At 37.9% G+C, this 21,692-nt stretch overlaps 1 protein-coding gene and 2 long non-coding RNA genes across 3 annotated transcripts; 2 read left to right on the top strand and 1 right to left on the bottom strand.

The window, feature by feature from the left end:
* The first annotated feature begins 5,015 nt into the window (after window positions 1-5,015).
* On the top strand, window positions 5,016-7,181 carry LOC124191470. The gene is made up of 3 exons (XR_006873448.1): window positions 5,016-5,030; window positions 6,220-6,642; window positions 6,729-7,181. It is a non-coding gene; the product is annotated as an uncharacterized LOC124191470 (long non-coding RNA).
* Window positions 7,182-10,350: 3,169 nt separating this feature from the next.
* On the top strand, window positions 10,351-12,863 carry LOC124190295. Its single transcript, XM_046582921.1, has 6 exons — window positions 10,351-10,432; window positions 11,936-12,094; window positions 12,154-12,252; window positions 12,322-12,396; window positions 12,459-12,704; window positions 12,766-12,863. The coding sequence occupies exons 1-6, from the start codon at window positions 10,351-10,353 to the stop codon at window positions 12,861-12,863; spliced, it is 759 nt and encodes a 252-aa protein (XP_046438877.1).
* Window positions 12,864-16,813: 3,950 nt separating this feature from the next.
* Window positions 16,814-17,790, bottom strand: LOC124191472. The gene is made up of 2 exons (XR_006873450.1): window positions 16,953-17,790; window positions 16,814-16,893 (listed from the first exon to the last, which is right to left on the bottom strand). It is a non-coding gene; the product is annotated as an uncharacterized LOC124191472 (long non-coding RNA).
* Window positions 17,791-21,692: the final 3,902 nt, after the last annotated feature.

Genomic DNA, 21,692 nt, shown 5'->3' with positions numbered 1-21,692 from the left:
CAGTTAGAACAAAACCAAACCACAACACCCACCAACCCCCACCCCCTCTTACGCTTCGTTTAAGTTATTTTGATATTTTTACTTGAAATCGTATACTTATTAAAAATAATACATATCGAAATCAATTAAAACATATCGAAACATTCAAAAGTTATGTCAAACATTGGGGTGCGACTTAGGTGTGGGTGGCGGAGCCTCTAGGCCGCCTAGAGCCTAGATAGATGCCAGTTAACTTTTAATTTTGGTCGCTAGAGCCTATATGCCAGTTTCTACGCGCGCAGTTAAATCAGCAAAAGAAAATGATGCTAAGGTATTTAAACCACCAAAAGAAGAAAGGCAATTCATTTTATGGGGAAAGAATCTTGAAAGAAGTGACAGAAGATTTTCTAGAAAAGATCATGTGTGTTCTAGACATTTTAAAGAAGAATTCATCATCAAGAACTCTGTAAATGGTGGTGCCCCATTGAGTCGTTGGAAATTGAGAGATGATGCCATACCAACTCTTTTTCTTGGTAAGTTTCGCTTTATAAATAATTCCTGTATTATTCATGAACTGAATTTGACTCTTCCCTAGCGAGACAGGTTTTCTAATATCGAAAAAAGAAAGGTATAGGGTTGTAGATCTCGTTACGCTGATCATTTTTAACACAGGGTTTTCATTTAAGAAACCAACAATAAATCTTGAGACAAAGCTATGTCTTCCTTCATAAAACAGAATTGCTTGTCTACGAATAACTTAAATTCCCATGAAACTCATTTTTTTTGGTAAAAAAAGGTTATCATAACAGTAATTTGAACAAAGAAACTATGAAAAGTTAAACTGTCTTATTGATAAATCTTGAGACAATGCTTTGTCTCTTGCTTTGAAAAGTTAAGACAAAGCATTGTCTCAAGATCCGGAGGATACGTTGGAAAATGTTGTAAATATCGGTGTTCGATCGGCCCTTTTGTCGCGTTGCCTTAAAAAAGGTTTTTAAAGTGTAGTATATAGAACTTGCACGCTTGCCGTTGGTTCTAGGGCTCATCGGTCTTTTCAAAAAAGGTTCGTTAGTAGAAAAAAATATTTTTAGGGATAAAAAAAAATAGGTGTTTGATCGGCCCTTTTGTCGCGTTGCCTTAAAAAAGGTTTTTCAAGTGTAGTATATTGAATTTTCATGCTTGCCGTTGGTTCTAGGGCTCATCGGTCTTTTCAAAAAAGGTTCATTAGTAGAAAAAAATATTTTTAGGGATAAAAAAAAATCGGTGTTCGATCGGCCCTTTTGTAGCGTTGCCATAAAAAAGGTTTTTTCAAGTGTAGTATATAGAATTTTCACGCTTGCCGTTGGTTCTAGGGCTCATCGGTCTTTCTCAAAAAGAGGTTCAGCAGTAGAAAAAAAATTTTAGGGGGGGGGGGGGGGGCAGCACGATTTCAGATTTCGTTCTCGATGGCTGAAATTGTTCCAAATGGGGTCAATCATAAAATTTCAACTGCAAAAAACGATTGCCAGCCCTCCTCCGGAGATTCCTAAAAAAAGAAAAAAAAGTGTTGGTACTCCGCTGGGACCTTTTGTCAGTGACAAATATCTGGTTCGACAGAACCATTTGTCGCGTTTGGTGAGACCAGGTTGCGCCATCCACATCAGTTTCAGTTGGTACAATTAGAGCAAGCAGTCCTCGCATGGGCGATGTCAGGTCGCAATCAATAATAAAGGAAGCTACCACAAGCAAGGCAACCAAACCACACGAAGTACAAACTGACATTGCTGCCGACAAGTATGCCTGGCGACAGGAAATGTTAAAACAATCAGTTGCCACTAATGCTCTTCTAAAAGACCTTATACCTCCAAAGCGACTTATCACAAAAGTAATGCAAACGTATCTAGAACATTTTAACAAAATAGTAGAAGATCAACTTCGATTGCCACTGACTCAAATCGACGACGTTTCGATGTTGAATACTGCCCTGTTGGACGTCGAATTAAGCGTTAGCCTAGTAAGACATTTTTTAAATTCTTTACCAATTCAATGTTCTAAATCTTCTTCTTTTTAGTGCGCAGTTCAAATAGATAAATTTAGATTACTCACTAGCGAAACTGTTATTTCCAAAGCCTTACTTGCAAGTCTAGTATCTGGACAAATATGTCATAAAATGCAGAGGAAGGGATCTTCGTCCAGGAATCAGTCATCTCATTAATTTTATAGCCATTTTTGGAGGTAAGTTTTACCCAATGCTCGTTTGCTATGTTTTTTTATCTTTGGATCTCACAACTTCGTCATATACAATTTTCAGTTGTGACCATTGCCATTTTCGAGCAACACAAAAAACAGACCAATACCAACAAAATAATTTCGTCAGTGCAAGCAGCTCGGAGATATCACGCTTACCAAATTATGAAGTATCTGAATGAAAACGAAAATGCAGACGACGATGAGGTCGGTGGAGAAGGTGCTAGCCAAAGGGTTTATGCCCAAACAAAATGTGAAATAGAAGCCAGAGTAAATGTCATTCTGAGATGTCTTGAAGATTACTCCGGTTCCATTTAACTCTTTTCTTTGTCGTTTATTGTGAGGGTGGAAACGCATGTATTTTTTTTTCTAGTCATCTCTATGGACAAATTGGTCTTGTTACTTTGACTCTTTTACTTCCTTTGAAGGTACAATTATGTATTTACTCTTTTTGGGGCTGTTTGAATTAACTTCGTTGACTGATTGGACATGTTGACTTGACTCTAATGCTTCCCTCTATTAATGAAATAAACAATTTTTTGTTTGCATAACTTTCTTCTTTTCGTTATTCTATTGAAAAACAAAAAATATACGACAAAATTAATAATAAAAGCCTGAAGAAATTTGTAAAGAATATTTTAAAAAATTTTAAAATCATCTGTCACTAAAACATTTAATTTGTAAAAAATTTGAGTTTTTTTAACACTTTTTTAACGGATTTATAAACTGGCGCGAAATCTTGCGAAAAAACAGATATTTGGGTCATAAACAGCGTCCTTGAACTTACTTTAAATGCATTTCAAAACAGAGCTGAAACGCGATTCAGCCCAAAAAGGCGCATTTCAAATGGGTTTTAAACGCATTCTTGCACAGATTTATCCTCCACGGGTTTCTACTCAAGACGGCCGTGTTCGAGAAGTCGTTTCTTTCCGTTTCTTTCGTCATTTGATTTCAGTGATTACAGCTGTGACCATGTGAAATTAAATGTAACGTACGTATTATGACCGAAGTGTTTCAGGAATGGAATGTGAATTAATCGAAATTCATTTTGCCACGTCTGTGATTTGGCACAACATTCCCAATAATGGAGTTCGCCAATCAGTCAGAAAGTCTTCATTCACCTTCGCATTGCAAATCATGGTTAAGTACTACTTCCTTTATTATTAACTTGTATTAGGTTGTTTAATGTGTTTGTCGTTTGAGGAAGTTTCAATTTGTAGCGTGTATTTAAATTATCTATTCAATAAGGGTAACCTTAACTTTTAAAAAGTATAACAAATTGCTGGTTATCATGGTTAAATCAGGACAAATTATCTTTTGAATGATATCTGTTAGTTACGAGGGGTTGTCCACTCTTTTTCCAAGTGAACCACCAGAAAAATGGGAAAATTGAGAAAAATGAGAAATGTAGTTTTTCCCTGTAATTTTTTCCCATTTTTCTCAAATTTCCCTATTTCCCTGTAATTTTTCCCATTTTTCTCAAATTTCCCTATTTCCCTGTAATTTTTTCCCTTTTTTCTCAAATTTCCCTACTTTCCCTGATTTTCCCTAATTTTCTTGACCAAGTGAACCACGGGAAAAGAGTAGACAACCCCTCGGTTAGCTAATACCAGCGATGTTCAGGATCGTCCTTGCAATAGTTATAAATGACGTAACCAATCTTGTCGCCAACACTCAAGCAGAAAACCTCAGCGCTGACTCCCTTTTTTAAACTTGATTATTTATCTGTACAAGTAATTCATCATTAAACCGTTGTCGCCTACCTCCCGTGGGAGTCTGCAGATTCGAGCGGACACTCTTGTCATTGACGAAATTTATTTTTGACTGAATTGCTTTCGTAAATTATTGGACGGCGTGATATGATTACCAACAGCCGCCCTGACAGTTATACAGCTCAGGGCGTTGCACTTTCGTCTACCGCAACACGGTGTTCCCTGCAATCCATTTTCGCACTGCCCTCTAAACGTTCATGCAATAACCACAACAACAAAACTCGACAAAATTTTTAGTAAGTTCAATTTTCTAAAATTAATATTTAAAATTGAAAAGACATTTTTTGCTCGAGCTTGACTTGATAAATAACTTTCTCAGCAAATTCGGATTTCCTGTCTGAAATATGGGAAATCCACATCCCTTTCGTCTAATCTTAAAAAGCAAACCAAAACGCTTTCCTACCTTCGTGTTAATTTGGGATCGAGGGGCTATCCACTCTTTTTCCAAGTGAACCACCACAAAAATGGGAAAATTGAGAAAAATGAGAAATGCAATTTTTCCCTGTAATTTTTTCCCATTTTTCTCAAATTTCCCTATTTCCCTGTAATTTTTTCCAATTTTTCTCAAATTTCCCTATTTTCCCAGATTTTCCCTAATTTTCTTGACCAAGTGAACCACGGGAAAAGAGTAGACAACCCCTCGGTTAGCTAATACCAGCGATGTTCAGGATCGTCCTTGCAATAGTTATAAATGACGTAACCAATCTTGTCGCCAACACTCAAGCAGAAAACCTCAGCGCTGACTCCCTTTTTTAAACTTGATTATTTATCTGTACAAGTAATTCATCATTAAACCGTTGTCGCCTACCTCCCGTGGGAGTCTGCAGATTCGAGCGGACACTCTTGTCATTGACGAAATTTATTTTTGACTGAATTGCTTTCGTAATTTATTGGACGGCGTGATATGATTACCAACAGCCGCCCTGACAGTTATACAGCTCAGGGCGTTGCACTTTCGTCTACCGCAACACGGTGTTCCCTGCAATCCATTTTCGCACTGCCCTCTAAACGTTCATGCAATAACCACAACAACAAAACTCGACAAAATTGTTAGTAAGTTCAATTTTCTAAAATTAATATTTAAACTGGAAAATACATTTTTTGCTCGAGCTTGACTTGATAAATAACTTTATCAGCAAATTCGGATTTCCTGTCTGAAATATGGGAAATCCACATCCCTTTCGTCTAATCTTAAAAAGCAAACCAAAACGCTTTCCTACCTTCGTGTTAATTTGGGATCGAGGGGCTATCCACTCTTTTTTCCAAGTGAACCACCACAAAAATGGGAAAATTGAGAAAAATGAGAAATGTAGTTTTTCCCTGTAATTTTTTCCCATTTTTCTCAAATTTCCCTATTTCCCTGTAATTTTTTCCCATTTTTCTCAAATTTCCCTATTTCCCTGTAATTTTTCCCATTTTTCTCAAATTTCCCTATTTCCCTGTAATTTTTTCCCTTTTTTCTCAAATTTCCCTACTTTCCCTATAATTTTTTCCAATTTTTCGCAAATTTCCCGATTTTCCCAGATTTTCCCTAATTTTCTTGACCAAGTGAACCACGGGAAAAGAGTGGGCTCTTCCCTAGCGAGACAGGTTTTCTTATATCGAAAAAAGAAAGGTATAGGGTTGTAGATCTCGTTACGCTGATCATTTTTAACACAGGGTTTAGGGTGTGCAAATGAGCGGAAGTGCCCGTAAAACGCGTTCAAAGTTTTGAGTTTTACGGAGCTGACGCGCAGCCCAAGCCGGCCAGAAAGGAGGGTCGAGCGGGGGTTGGCGCGTACCCATGGGAGAGGGGTCAGTGAAAGGGGGTATACCTGGGCCATACGATACCAGCCCACGTTTCCCCCTTGTCTCCCATATCACCGGTGGTTTAATGGTCAGCCTTCTGGGCTGTAATGTCGAAGGACCGAGGTTCGAATGTCGGACAAGGTAGCTCGCTCTCTATTAGCCAAGACTCATGTAATGCAACATGTGACCACATGATATAATTGTATTGTTACTATAGTAATAAGTGTTACTTTAACTTAATCTAAACATGGAGTGCGACGTGGGGTGGCGGGGCGAAGCCTCCGTCACACCTAAGTCGCACCACTCATAATATTGACAGATTATTAGTCAATTAGTTAATAAGAATCAATTAATTTAAGAGAATAAAGAGAATTTTCCAAACATAATAGTATGTATTAATCTACTATTTAACCTTGATTTTCTGTCTCTTTAACGTTTAAAAAAATTCCCGAAGGACATTCCCGAAGGAATCTTGTTCATTACCAGTTTCAACCAGTTTTTGCCATGAATCTCTTAAGGAGAAACACATCTATATATTAGAAGATCAAAGACCTTTCTTCGCCGCAAGGCATACCAGCAGGAGTACTAGTTTTTGCGGGGAAATCCCGGATTCGGCAACAGGAAGAACCCAGCAAAAGACACTGCTGAAAACCCAAGTTTTTGCGCACCCGTTTGCAGCGCTGCTTAACTGGCACAGTTACGGCACGTGTGTTATACTAGCTGATTAGGAGGAGGAGGAGCCATGCTGCTGTAGAGCCAGTGGGGAGGTGGTTTTGGATCTAGTATAAAAAGGGCTCGAAAATCAGTCAATATTATCACAACTTTTTGAACAGTTGAACTCGTCTAGCCTTCCTTATAGCAAAAAATGGTCAAATCGGTAATAACAATTTATCTCAAATCCAAAGTTATTCTATCGCAATGTTTGTTTATTTGTTTTATATTGCTGCATATGCACCTTTTTAGATTCTTATGATTTTGATGGTGTCTTTGGTGCTGCTGGCAATTGTCAACGAGTTCGGTGGGCTCGTGAATGGACAGTGCCATTCATCCCTAGGCAACTGTTGTCGTTGGCGTTGCGATGGCGCTGTGAACTGTCGTTGCACATCTTTCTTTGCTGCAAACTGCGGTGCACCAGACGGGTGTGGTAGAGGATAACCCTAACCGAAATAGTAATTCATCACTTGTTTTTCATGCAACCGAACTGGACCGAATTTGTTATCCGACCAAGATTATCCGAAACAACTACAGAATTTGAATAATGGGAAAAAAATTAGAAAATCCAAGTCTGTCCTATCTAAATCTTCTGGTTTCAATTAACCCGAGCAATATTTGTATAATTGTGGATATATTCAAATAATCCGCTTGAATATATATTCAACCTTCCAACTCTGATAATACACATCATACAAATGCTCAGCAGCTCTGACTTTGTAATCTTTTTTTACATATATCTCTAAATTTTTGTGGACACTTTAAAACCGTTTGGAGTACCCAAACATTATGTGCAAATTCCGAAAAAGTCCGCAATATCGGCCATGATGCCTCCCCAAAAAAGAATAACCCTACCTATTTATCATAGCAAAGAGCATTTGCCGTGTACAAAAAACATATAGCTCAACACATGGCAAATTTTTTCAAGTGTTGTTAAGTTGTAAAGCGCTAGTTATAACTTTCCTGTCTTCAAAAATTAAAATTCCAAAATGAATTCGGGTTGATTGGCGCAGCAAACGCCAGTTGAATATGTAATCCAAATGCAAAACGATAACGAGCGATTAATTAAATTCAGAAGGTCATATAGATATGAGGTGCAATAGCCTACGTTTTTTTATTGAATCAGCGATATGTGCTCGTGCATTGATACAATTTATGCGTCTGTATATCCAGATAAAAGAGGAGGAATATAAGGAGATTGTATCGCGTCCATTTCTAGGTTTTTTCCAGGTTATTCCAGCTTTTTCGCAAAATTCGCATGACCAGGTTGTGTCCATAATATTTGTATTAGAAACTAAATTGAGGTCCATATTTTCACATTTCCATAAACCGGATTAATTCACTATAGTTAATGGTAATAAAGTTAATATTGGCCACAATACGCAACATCAATCAAGGAGAGAGAGAGAGCAGCAGCACGGATACCCTGACATATTTGAACACAAATTTAATAATAAAATCTGATGGCACTTCATCCAAAAATATCGTCCAATTTTGAAAGTTAGCTATTAGAAGAGAAAATTCAATAATAAACTTCTGCGGGGAATCTGCGCTCAGCAGCAACTGGATTTTTTCCCGAAATGCCTCAAAACGGATTATCTATAAATCTCACAGTGGGTCAACCCTTATTGGTCTCTCATTTGCATTTCGTGATAATAATATAGAAAGCTTTTTCCATCTAGTCTATAGAGGACCGATATATAATAGTGTTTGGATTTGTAATAGAAAAGGCAGAGACAACAGCATCAGCAAATCTTTATTTAATGCCAATTTAATAGATTACTATGTGCATTGCACATTGCTGGTTAAAATATCGGTATATTTCGTCGGAGCCAGCTGTCGAAAGGTAAATTATCAACGTCCTTCTTTTATTATTTGATGTTTAATTTTTGTGCTGGAATTTTGACAGTTTATTATTTAAAAAAAAACTGCGATTCAGTCTTTCCCTCAGTCGCTGTTGCTAATGAGTTGCGTAATAGCTTTGACCTTTCTCAGCCAAGAAGTTGACGCTACATGTTGTTTGCCGGAATCCCCAACCAAAATATTGGGTTTGATTATTGGCGGAAGTAATATAGGTTCATAATTTCATAGATTTTTATAACCCACTTTAAACAAATTTCTTGTTGTTGTTGTGGTTGCATGAACGTTTAGAGGGCATAGTGCGAAAATGGATAGCAGGGAACACCGTGTTGCGGTAAAGGAAAGTGCAACGCCCGGTGCTGTAACTGTCAGGACGGCTGTTGGTAATCAAATCAAATCATGTGCAATAATTGACGAAAGCAATTCAGTCAAATATAAATTTTGTCGATGACAAGAGTGTCCGCTCGAATCTGCAGATTCCCATGGGAGGTAGGCGACAACGGTTTAATGATGAATTACTTGTACAGATGGACGCTTGCTGCTTAAGGCGCTGATGGGAGCCGGTCTGGCTTCCTATAAAATCAAAGAAGAACAAAGGCCTCTTATAAAGGGTTTCAAGATGATAAAATACATCAAATTGATTAGTTGAAGGAAAAGCCACGAATAGTCCGCTAGCCACAATGACACAGATTTACCCCATAAGAATAACTTTTTTTAGGTTCTTAAAATGAAAGGCACCACAAAGGCAAGTCAAAAAAACTTTGTCTTGACGATGGGCGCTGGGGCGTTTGGGTGGGAGAAGGGATCAAAAATCGGAAAAATGATCGATTTTTGTGGAAATTTACCCCATAAGAATAAAATCTAGAAATAAGCTTAAAATTTAGAGAATATAAAATAGAATTAAGTTATATAAAATCTGACATGAAAATCTGGGGCTTTCATGTGATCAGACTGCGATTTGTAGCCCGACGGCTGATTTTTTTTTACTTTGCCGTAAATGGCAACGCAGCATTCGTGGCGCAAATTCAAATTCTTTCAGGGGGAAAATTAGAAAACAGGTACAGCTGACAATTTAATAAGCTTCAAGAATGTATTCTGGCTTTGGTTATGAAACTCCTCATTTGAAGACGTGGGTTACATAGTTAAAAATTTTAAAGTTAAAAAAGTTATTGGAAAATAACAATTTAATCGACGTCGGACAAAGAGCAATCTGACTCATCATCGGCTTCATCGCTGGACACATCAGTTGCATCCTCGTCCTTTTCTTCTTCGTTAGAGGAATCCAAAATCATATCTTCAATTGTCGTCGGGACCATGTCACTCTGAAACCAGACAGGGGAGTATTTTTCCTCAACTAGCTGCCACCCGTTTCCGCTAAGTAAAATGACTTGAGGATTAAAAACAGTTCCGTTTCGCCAAACAGAACAAATAGCATTTGTTCTTTTGATTTGCTCCAATAATACAGAGTGGCATGGAGGGAGGGAACTTCCGTCAATTCCTTTGACGTTGGCCATAGGATTTTTACCTCTCATTGGTTGATAAATTTTCAAGAACATATCCATTCTGCATTCGTTGACGGTGAATTTTTTTCCATACATGGCGCAAACGTATTCTTCGATAATCTTTATCGTTTCTTCTGTAATATTTTCATTTTGACCCAGAGTTGAAAAAGCTTCTTGAAATTTAAGATTCTTTTCAAGAATGAAGAAAAGACGACTTTTTGCTTTTCTTGAAAAAGCTCACCAGGTATTTATTTTGTAATACGAGTGACCTTTACTTCCTTTGACTTTAATTTACTTCTTTCACAGCTGTGAAGACATCTGGTAGCCGTCCATTTCCATCTAAACCTTCGGTTGCAAAGAGACAAATTCAAACAGAGCCTAGCCCTGACTATTCAGTAGCTCGTTCAAGTAAGATAAGCACCCATAGAATCGGTGAAGCCAGGTCACCACACTCGCCAGCAACACCAACGGAGACTCGTTCAAGCACGGCAAGCAGCTTGCCGTCGACACTAATGGTAGGCGGAATAAAGCCTTCGATTGCGAAGAGACAAATTCGAACAGAACCTAGCCCTGACTATTCAGTAGCTCGTTCAAGTAAGGGTTCAAGTAAGGGTACCCATCGAATCGGTGAAGCCAGGTCGCCACACTCGCCAGCAACACCCATAGAAACTCGTTCAACCACGACAAGCAGCTTGCCGTCGACACTAATGGTAGGCGGAATAAAGCAGACAAGTATTTCTGGGACTGTTGCACCAGGCTGGTCGCGCACTATCTCGTCGATGCTTAGGAACGAATCGCGCAGTCACTTTTTCTACTGAGGAAAGTCGACTCTTATTGACTGTCTATAAGAGTCGACTTCTCCATTAGAGTGTGACTTTTTGAATGCTAGCTTGAATTTTTGCTTTTTCTACTGAGGACAAGTCGACTCTTATCGACTAGTTTATAAGAGTCGACTTGTCCATTAGAGTGCGCCTTTTTGAATGCTAGCTTGTATTTTTGTAATGATGATTGTATTCAATCGTTTGAATCTAGGGTTTGAATGTGCATAATAAATTATTTTTAATTCTCGTGTATATTGTTGATGAACGCTTGATTTTAAAGGTAAATTTTAAAAAAGGCGATACTCTCATTTGGTGCTGGTTGCTGTCCTATAGTGATGCTTAGGATTAGGATACATTTACAAAATTGGTACAGGAATAGACATAACTGAAGCTTTATTTAATTAAAACGTAAACAGCATTTGTTAATAAATATTTAGATCTAATTTAATCTAGATTGTGCGAAAAATTGCTCGCTAACCAATGGAGAATGTGGTAATCGACTCTTATTGACTAGTCAATGCCTATGAAGTAGTCAATGCTTATGGACTAGTCGATGCTTATGGACTAGTTTGTATTCGGTTAATTGTTAATAATTATTATTACAAACTTTTAAACTAAATAAATACGGAATATTCTTTATAATATTTTGTAATATTATAAATTGATGTTAATTCTATAATTCTATAATAACCCCTTTCCGTTGCTCTTGGCAAAAACCATTGACGGACTTTAAACTTTGGCAACTCTGCATTGATCATCAAGAATTACAACAACAACAAGCACCGAATGATTCGAATCATGTTTCTTGAAATTAAATAAAAGCTGGAACATAATAGAGTTTACACAAAACGAAATAATCTACTTAAAAAAAACTAGGTTAACCAGCTTGCCAGTGACGCCGGTGTTGAATTACTCATTTTTGGGTATTTCCCAAATATTACTGTGGGAAGTTGTGCAACATGGGCATTTGGTGAAGAGACTAAAAATAGTGTAACGAAACCAACAGCCCAATCTTTTCTTAAACATTGGAAAAGTATTTTCATTAAAAGAAGGTATATGGTGACAAATTTGTTATTCAATTATAGAGAGATAATAGAATTTTTTCTCCTAGATATACGTCAAAATCCAGCCAAGGCCAATGTTGATGTTGAAAATGAAGAACCACAAACTGAAAATGTTGAGTTAAACAAAGAAAAAGAAGTTGTCGGTGTTCATGTATCACACACAGGTTCAGAAGGTGAAAGTGTGGAGCCAACGAACAAAGAGTCAGTTTAAGCTGGTGGTGTGGAGTCATCGAACAAAGAGTCCTTTGAACCTGAGCAACAACATTTTCCATCACACTTGATTCCAGGAACACAGCATCCGTCCAGTACTGTTACCGTTACACTGACACAAAGTGAAGATGGCACATATTTCCCACCACCACATCTCATTGGTATTATGCATAAATTGTTGATTAAGTAGAGTAAATAGCAGCTTGACAATTATTTATAGATGAACTAGATGCCTGGGAATTGGGTGTGCCACCCTCACTCACGATTAATACACTTGCTCCACCATCATCAGGACAGCTGTTGCTTGAAATTGCAACAGGTAACACAATTTAATATCCCCTAGAAAAATTGAATTTCTTATGTTTTCTTATTGTTATGTAATTAACAGAATCGACATCCGATGGAACATGCCGAACAGGGGCTTCAAATGAGGCTGCGTCTGAACTTCCAGTCCCAGTAAATGGTAAGAAAAAACGCCTAAATAATTCGCAAAAAAACTAAAAGCTAAAATTAAAGTTTCCCTAGGCACAAAGTATAGGGTCCAGCAACAACTCCAGTTGAGTTCAATTCAACACCGACGCCATTTGGTCAAGCCGGATGAATTAACAACGATGACCGCTTCGAATCCTTCGTCGTTCCTTCCTGTAACTTTGAGTGAAACGCAAGTTCTTATCTCTTCTACTAGTCCGCCGGTTTCAGTTGTCACTATTCGCAGTGAAACACCCGAACTACCGACCCCTGAAACTGGACAATGGGGAACGGAAAATGGAGGTAAAGCAAGTTTAACTTAGTCTTTGTTTTTGTATTTTATAACCTTATTCTTGTATCATAGTCTATGATCCTTTTCAATGCAGTATTGGCGTCGTCGGATTCTGCATCCGCTTCAATTTTCAAGGAACAAAAGCGGAAGAAGTGTGTCTTCTTTGTTGAAATTGCTAATTCAGCATTGGCCAATCCGCAGAGCCAAGTTATAACCACTGTTGATCCAAATTAATCGAAAGTTAGATTAAGCTTACATTTTACTAATATTTTAAAATTACACTTAGCCTTTTCTTCTTTAGTTTTTTCTGTAAAGTTCTTTGGCACATATCTGTAGTGGTCTAGTGCTTTCTTCTTCCGTTGAGGACCAGGTCTTCTTTTAGGTGGCGGCATCTTGCATGCATCTAGCCTTCTTTTTGCCTTAGTCCTAGGAGTCAATGTAGTATTTTCGTCCGTCACAATAATCTCTTTCTGTACCGTAGGTGTTTCTTCTTCAGCATATACCTGATCTGATATTTTATAAAGTTCAATTAGCTCTTGGTAGGGATATAAATTAATGACATTCATACCTGATTCAGGCACTGAATTTACGGTGCACGTTTGCGCTTGAGCATCCTGGCTACTAGATCCTGGAACAGGTTCTGGAAACAGTCAAAAACATTTTGATTTATAGAATAGGTTTAGGTAGTTTTTCAGCATTTGAATACCTGTATCAGGAGCGGCAGAAACGGGAAACACCTCCGCGGCATCTTGAGAAAACATCGTCAAGATTCGCCCATCATCTATTAGATCTGTAGGCTCGTTAGCCTTCCATCTGTTATGGAGAGTGCGCAACAAGTTGACACACCCTTGCATAACTGGAAGTGGGAAACCTTGAACCGTTGTACTAATAGATGCAAGAAGTAGGTTCATTTCACCAATCACGGTGCGAACACTTTTCTCCTTATTCTTGGGCCCGACCGCGACAGACACAGAAAGTGCTGGTGCTGAATTGGGTAATTCAACAGGGTTTTCAGTTTCATCAGAGTGAACTGCCCATCTAGAATAGTTAGGCAGCACTCCTTCTACCTTTTCAACCACGAACAGCAGATGCGAACAGGGAAGTCGGTAAGATGTAGCAAACCAACATGTACAACTTGCGAAGTTTGCTGGTATGTTGTGCTCTCCCGACTTCGAAGACACTACATATGACGTAGGGCCCTGCGTCTAAAATGTAGTTCACATTTAGCAACAGATTTTTTTCTTTAGATATTGACCAATAGTTACCACTGTCATTGCGTATGTTGTTGTGGGTTTTTCGGATTGTTTCTGGACTAGGTTCCATCCAAAAGGTGTTAAATATTCTCTTAGCGCGGCCAATCTCGGTGGTAAAATAGAGATGGGGAACCTAATGTCAGATTCAAGAGACTTGACATCGCGATCAAGCAATCTAGTCGTAGCAATGTCCAGCAACGCTTCTATGACAGAATTCAGCTTCTTGCCTTTTTTCTTGATGACGTCTTTGATAGTCAGGTGGTATCTGGAAATAAAAAAAGAAGAAATCAGCAATTCAATATTCATTCAACCAAGACTTTCATGCCTTTCAATCTTGTTGGTAGTGTTGTTTCCTAATGTGGCCAGGCCCCGCCTCTCCTTCATCGGCCACATTTTAATCCAGCGCTCGCTGAACCACCTACTATCGAAGTATTCACCTAAGCCATCGTCCTCTATTAAATAAATAGCAAGTTTAGCGTTATATAAATAAATTAGGAAATTAACAAATAGTTTACCTAAAGCACAAAGATATTCCTGGGCCTCGATAAACTTTTCTTCTGAGTCTGTGTAGACAGCCTCCTTGAACACTTCGTAGATTTCCTCCTTGAAACCTTTAGAGAGATCTGTCTTGTTAAGTCTAGTGTCCACGCCTTTCAGAATATGAAAGTGGCACAGCAGATGGGTTACGGTGGGGAAATTTTCATGGATGGCCAAAATTTCTGCGCAATCCTTGTCGGTGACGAATACTTCTGTAATCTTGTTGTCGTTATTCTAATCAAAACAAGATTGAAGAATTAGAACAGAATGGAATCTGGATGAGATTACAACTTACGTCGCAAAAATTCTTAAGCCCCATTCCAATTCCCTCGGCAGTCTCGTCTCTCACAAAAAAATAGGCTACGGGCTGCCCAACTCCGTAATTGTCTACGGCAAGAATGGTGTATAACGGTAGCGAGAAGATCTCTACAACGTTGTATGTTCCGTCCAATAGTAAAACTACCCCATACCTGGGTATAATAGAATTGTAGTTATAAGTGAGATAGAGAAATCAATTAAACTAACTTCTGATATAGTTTTTTTTGCTGGGCCAGCTGGACAAAGATGCACACTATTTCTCCTTTGTCGTCTGTAGTAATATTGACGACGTTGTCCGGGTTGTTACTTAGAGAAATAAGAATATCCTTTGTTGCTGACCATACATTAGAAGACAAGCCTGACATTGCTTGCTTCATGTTCTGGATGTCTTTGCTCTTCATGTAGTGTCCCCATTTAGTATGAATTTCCTTCCTTGTCAAAGTGGGATTTCCCCTCACCGACAAAGCGGACATAACAAACTTATGGAGCTCTGGGTTTTTCATAAGATTTCTGAAATAAAGAGGAATAGATTAATCTTCATTGGTATAATAGGATTATCGGTAATAAGTGAAATCACTCTTTTCGGCGATAAAGCTTGATGTGGTTCTCGGATATGGCATGGTTGGCGTGTGCCTTACAAAATTTCTCCCGTGCAATTTGAAATTTGCCAAGAACAGGGATGAAAACAGCGCGAAATCCAAACTTGCAATTAGCGGCGTACACAGATTGATTTGGCCTCAAACCAGTTGCTCTTGTTTTGTGTTTCCCGTAGTGGGAACACGTGATAAACACAAACTTAAACTTCCACTTAGGGTCTAACTGATTCTTAACTTTAGCGTTGTAAGCTTCAATACTTACAGTGTCATTAATTTTTAAAGGGAAATTATTCTCTTTTGCAAGAGCGTCAGCAAATTCCAATACATCATCGTAACTGTCAAAATTCTTACCAATCACTAAACTGTCTAACAAAGACATTGTCAAAACAGGAACTTAACAAAATAAGACTAATTATAAGTAGTAAAACAAGAACAAGAAGAGAAACTTAAAGCTAACACAAACTTAATACAAAGTACAAAACAAACAAAGTAAGAAACAAACAAAAGAAACTACAAAAACTTACAACTTAAACAAAAACTACAAGTACAACTGGTAATACAACTTAAACTGGTAATACAAACTTAAAGTAAAGGAAAAGTCAAACGATGAAAAGTAAAATTCAAAGAAAATTCAAATTCAAACTTGGAGGTGAAATTTGGTGGTCAGCCAGCAGTGCAGTGTCATGTCAATCTGGCGCGAGAAATTACTTAAGTCTAAACAGTAAGCCTATTTTCATTGAGTAATTCACGAGATAGCCGCGGGATGAATTCATCTCGTGTTCATAATTCTCGTGCTCATTCATTTCATCTCATCTCATTCTCGTGCTCGTGTTCATAATTTAGCGGGAACTTTTAATATGAAGCGCCCCTAGTGGCGTAACGGTATAACTGACTCAGTATTTTTATTATTAATTGAATGAAGTAATATTACAAAACACTTTGTATTTGAACATTAAAGCAGTCCAAATAATATTTATATACAGCATGCAATACAAGGAACATGAAAATATTTAAAATAACACATTATGAATGGTGCATGGTGGTTACAGTCAGCCGTCACAGCGCCCCTTGCGGCCTGACGGTTGGTACACCCAGCCGTCAGAAAGGGGGAGGGTAACCGTCAACTGTAGACTGTGTAGAGAGGCCCAACCGTCAGTCGTCACAGCGCCCCTAGCGGCCTGGAAAGGAGGTACACCCAGCCGTCAGAAATGGGGAGGGTTGCTCCAGCCGTCAGGAAGGGGGTAGCTTCGCTCCAGCCGTCAGAAAGCGCCCCTATCGGCCTGACGGTGCAATAGTGCAAAACCTCATTCGAGCTCCGTCAGCCTGACGGTGCAATAGCGCAAAACCTCATTCGAGCACCGTCAGCCCGACGGTGCAATAGACCTGACCTACATGAACACCGACAACTTCTTTTTCTTTGTTTAACTCAACATTTTCAGTTTGTGGTTCTTCATTTTCAACATCAACATTGGCCTTGGCTGGATTTTGACGTATATCTAGGAGAAAAAATTCTATTATCTCTCTATAATTGAATAACAAATTTGTCACCATATACCTTCTTTTAATGAAAATACTTTTCCAATGTTTAAGAAAAGATTGGGCTGTTGGTTTCGTTACACTATTTTTAGTCTCTTCACCAAATGCCCATGTTGCACAACTTCCCACAGTAATATTTGGGAAATACCCAAAAATGAGTAATTCAACACCGGCGTCACTGGCAAGCTGGTTAACCTAGTTTTTTTTAAGTAGATTATTTCGTTTTGTGTAAACTCTATTATGTTCCAGCTTTTATTTAATTTCAAGAAACATGATTCGAATCATTCGGTGCTTGTTGTTGTTGTAATTCTTGATGATCAATGCAGAGTTGCCAAAGTTTAAAGTCCGTCAATGGTTTTTGCCAAGAGCAACGGAAAGGGGTTATTATAGAATTATAGAATTAACATCAATTTATAATATTACAAAATATTATAAAGAATATTCCGTATTTATTTAGTTTAAAAGTTTGTAATAATAATTATTAACAATTAACCGAATACAAACTAGTCCATAAGCATCGACTAGTCCATAAGCATTGACTACTTCATAGGCATTGACTAGTCAATAAGAGTCGATTACCACATTCTCCATTGGTTAGCGAGCAATTTTTCGCACAATCTAGATTAAATTAGATCTAAATATTTATTAACAAATGCTGTTTACGTTTTAATTAAATAAAGCTTCAGTTATGTCTATTCCTGTACCAATTTTGTAAATGTATCCTAATCCTAAGCATCACTATAGGACAGCAACCAGCACCAAATGAGAGTATCGCCTTTTTTAAAATTTACCTTTAAAATCAAGCGTTCATCAACAATATACACGAGAATTAAAAATAATTTATTATGCACATTCAAACCCTAGATTCAAACGATTGAATACAATCATCATTACAAAAATTCAAGCTAGCATTCAAAAAGTCACACTCTAATGGAGAAGTCGACTCTTATAGACAGTCAATAAGAGTCGACTTTCCTCAGTAGAAAAAGTGACTGCGCGATTCGTTCCTAAGCATCGACGAGATAGTGCGCGACCAGCCTGGTGCAACAGTCCCAGAAATACTTGTCTGCTTTATTCCGCCTACCATTAGTGTCGACGGCAAGCTGCTTGTCGTGGTTGAACGAGTTTCTATGGGTGTTGCTGGCGAGTGTGGCGACCTGGCTTCACCGATTCGATGGGTACCCTTACTTGAACCCTTACTTGAACGAGCTACTGAATAGTCAGGGCTAGGTTCTGTTCGAATTTGTCTCTTCGCAATCGAAGGCTTTATTCCGCCTACCATTAGTGTCGACGGCAAGCTGCTTGCCGTGCTTGAACGAGTCTCCGTTGGTGTTGCTGGCGAGTGTGGTGACCTGGCTTCACCGATTCTATGGGTGCTTATCTTACTTGAACGAGCTACTGAATAGTCAGGGCTAGGCTCTGTTTGAATTTGTCTCTTTGCAACCGAAGGTTTAGATGGAAATGGACGGCTACCAGATGTCTTCACAGCTGTGAAAGAAGTAAATTAAAGTCAAAGGAAGTAAAGGTCACTCGTATTACAAAATAAATACCTGGTGAGCTTTTTCAAGAAAAGCAAAAAGTCGTCTTTTCTTCATTCTTGAAAAGAATCTTAAATTTCAAGAAGCTTTTTCAACTCTGGGTCAAAATGAAAATATTACAGAAGAAACGATAAAGATTATCGAAGAATACGTTTGCGCCATGTATGGAAAAAAATTCACCGTCAACGAATGCAGAATGGATATGTTCTTGAAAATTTATCAACCAATGAGAGGTAAAAATCCTATGGCCAACGTCAAAGGAATTGACGGAAGTTCCCTCCCTCCATGCCACTCTGTATTATTGGAGCAAATCAAAAGAACAAATGCTATTTGTTCTGTTTGGCGAAACGGAACTGTTTTTAATCCTCAAGTCATTTTACTTAGCGGAAACGGGTGGCAGCTAGTTGAGGAAAAATACTCCCCTGTCTGGTTTCAGAGTGACATGGTCCCGACGACAATTGAAGATATGATTTTGGATTCCTCTAACGAAGAAGAAAAGGACGAGGATGCAACTGATGTGTCCAGCGATGAAGCCGATGATGAGTCAGATTGCTCTTTGTCCGACGTCGATTAAATTGTTATTTTCCAATAACTTTTTTAACTTTAAAATTTTTAACTATGTAACCCACGTCTTCAAATGAGGAGTTTCATAACCAAAGCCAGAATACATTCTTGAAGCTTATTAAATTGTCAGCTGTACCTGTTTTCTAATTTTCCCCCTGAAAGAATTTGAATTTGCGCCACGAATGCTGCGTTGCCATTTACGGCAAAGTAAAAAAAAATCAGCCGTCGGGCTACAAATCGCAGTCTGATCACATGAAAGCCCCAGATTTTCATGTCAGATTTTATATAACTTAATTCTATTTTATATTCTCTAAATTTTAAGCTTATTTCTAGATTTTATTCTTATGGGGTAAATTTCCACAAAAATCGATCATTTTTCCGATTTTTGATCCCTTCTCCCACCCAAACGCCCCAGCGCCCATCGTCAAGACAAAGTTTTTTTGACTTGCCTTTGTGGTGCCTTTCATTTTAAGAACCTAAAAAAAGTTATTCTTATGGGGTAAATCTGTGTCATTGTGGCTAGCGGACTATTCGTGGCTTTTCCTTCAACTAATCAATTTGATGTATTTTATCATCTTGAAACCCTTTATAAGAGGCCTTTGTTCTTCTTTGATTTTATAGGAAGCCAGACCGGCTCCCATCACCATCGTACAATTAGAGCAAGCAGTCCTCGCATGGGCGATGTCAGGTCGCAATCAATAACAAAGGAAGCTACCACAAGCAAGGCAACCAAACCACACAAAGTACAAACTGACATTGCTGCCGACAAGTATGCCTGGCGACAGGAAATGTTAAAACAATCAGTTGCCACCAATGCTCTTCTAAAAGACCTTATACCTCCAAAGCGACTTATCACAAAAGTTTTGCAAACGTATCTAGAACATTTTAACAAAATAGTAGAAGATCAACTTCGAATGTCACTGACTCAAATCGACGACGTTTCGATGTTGAATACTGCCCTGTTGGACGTCGAATTAAGCGTTAGCCTAGTAAGACATTTTTTAAATTCTTTACCAATTCAATGTTCTAAATCTTCTTCTTTTAAGTGCGCAGTTCAAAAAGATAAATTTAAATTACTCACTAGCGAAACTGTTATTTCCAAAGCCTTACTTGCAAGTCTAGTATCTGGACAAATATGTCATAAAATGCAGAGGAAAGGATCTTCGTCCAGGAATCAGTCATCTCATTAATTTTATAGCCATTTTTGGAGGTAAGTTTTACCCAATGCTCGTTTGCTATGTTTTTTTATCTTTGGATCTCACAACTTCGTCATATAAAATTTTCAGTTGTGACCATTGCCATTTTCGAGCAACACAAAAAACAGACCAATACCAACAAAATAATTTCGTCAGTGCAAGCAGCTCGGAGATATCACGCTTACCAAATTATGAAGTATCTGAATGAAAACGAAAATGCAGACGACGATGAGGTCGGTGGAGAAGGTGCTAGCCAAAGGGTTTATGCCCAAACAAAATGTGAAATAGAAGCCAGAGTAAATGTCATTCTGAGATGTCTTGAAGATTACTCCGGTTCCATTTAACTCTTTTCTTTGTCGTTTATTGTGAGGGTGGAAACGCATGTATTTTTTTTTTCTAGTCATCTCTATGGACAAATTAGTCTAGTTACTTTTACTATTTTACTTCCTTTGAAGGTACAATTATGTATTTACTCTTTTTGGGGCTGTTTGAATTAACTTCGTTGACTGATTGGACATGTTGACTTGACTCTAATGCTTCCCTCTATTAATGAAATAAACAATTTTTTGTTTGCATGACTTTCTTCTTTTCGTTATTTTATTGAAAAACAAAAAATATACGACAAAATTAATAATAAAAGCCTGAAGAAATTTGTAAAGAATATTTTAAAAAATCTTAAAATCATCTGTCACTAAAACATTTAATTTGTAAAAAATATGAGTTTTTTTAACACTTTTTTAACGGATTTATAAACTGGCATCTTGCGAAAAAACAGATATTTGGGTCATAAACAGCGTCCTTGAACTTACTTTAAATGCATTTCAAAACAGAGCTGAAACGCGATTCAGCCCAAAAAGGCGCATTTCAAATGGGTTTTAAACGAATTCTTGCACAGATTTATCCTCCACGGGTTTCTACTCAAGACGGCCGTGTTCGAGAAGTCGTTTCTTTCCGTTTCTTTCGTCATTTGATTTCAGTGATTACAGCTGTGACCATGTGAAATTAAATGTAACGTACGTATTATGACCGAAGTGTTTCAGGAATGGAATGTGAATTAATCGAAATTCATTTTGCCACGTCTGTGATTTGGCACAACATTCCCAATAATGGAGTTCGCCAATCAGTCAGAAAGTCTTCATTCACCTTCGCATTGCAAATCATGGTTAAGTACTACTTCCTTTATTATTAACTTGTATTAGGTTGTTTAATGTGTTTGTCGTTTGAGGAAGTTTCAATTTGTAGCAAGTATTTAAATTATCTATTCAATAAGGGTAACTTTAACTTTTAAAAAGTATAACAAATTGCTGGTTATCATGGTTAAATCAGGACAAATTATCTTTTGAATGATATCTGTTAGCTACGAGGGGTTGTCCACTCTTTTTCCAAGTGAACCACCAGAAAATTGGGAAAATTGAGAAAAATGAGAAATGTAGTTTTTCCCTGTAATTTTTTCCCATTTTT

Source organism: Daphnia pulex, chromosome 3 (assembly GCF_021134715.1).
Source record: "Daphnia pulex isolate KAP4 chromosome 3, ASM2113471v1".
Classification (NCBI taxonomy): domain Eukaryota; kingdom Metazoa; phylum Arthropoda; class Branchiopoda; order Diplostraca; family Daphniidae; genus Daphnia; species Daphnia pulex.
This window is presented reverse-complemented; position numbering and strand designations above follow the sequence as displayed.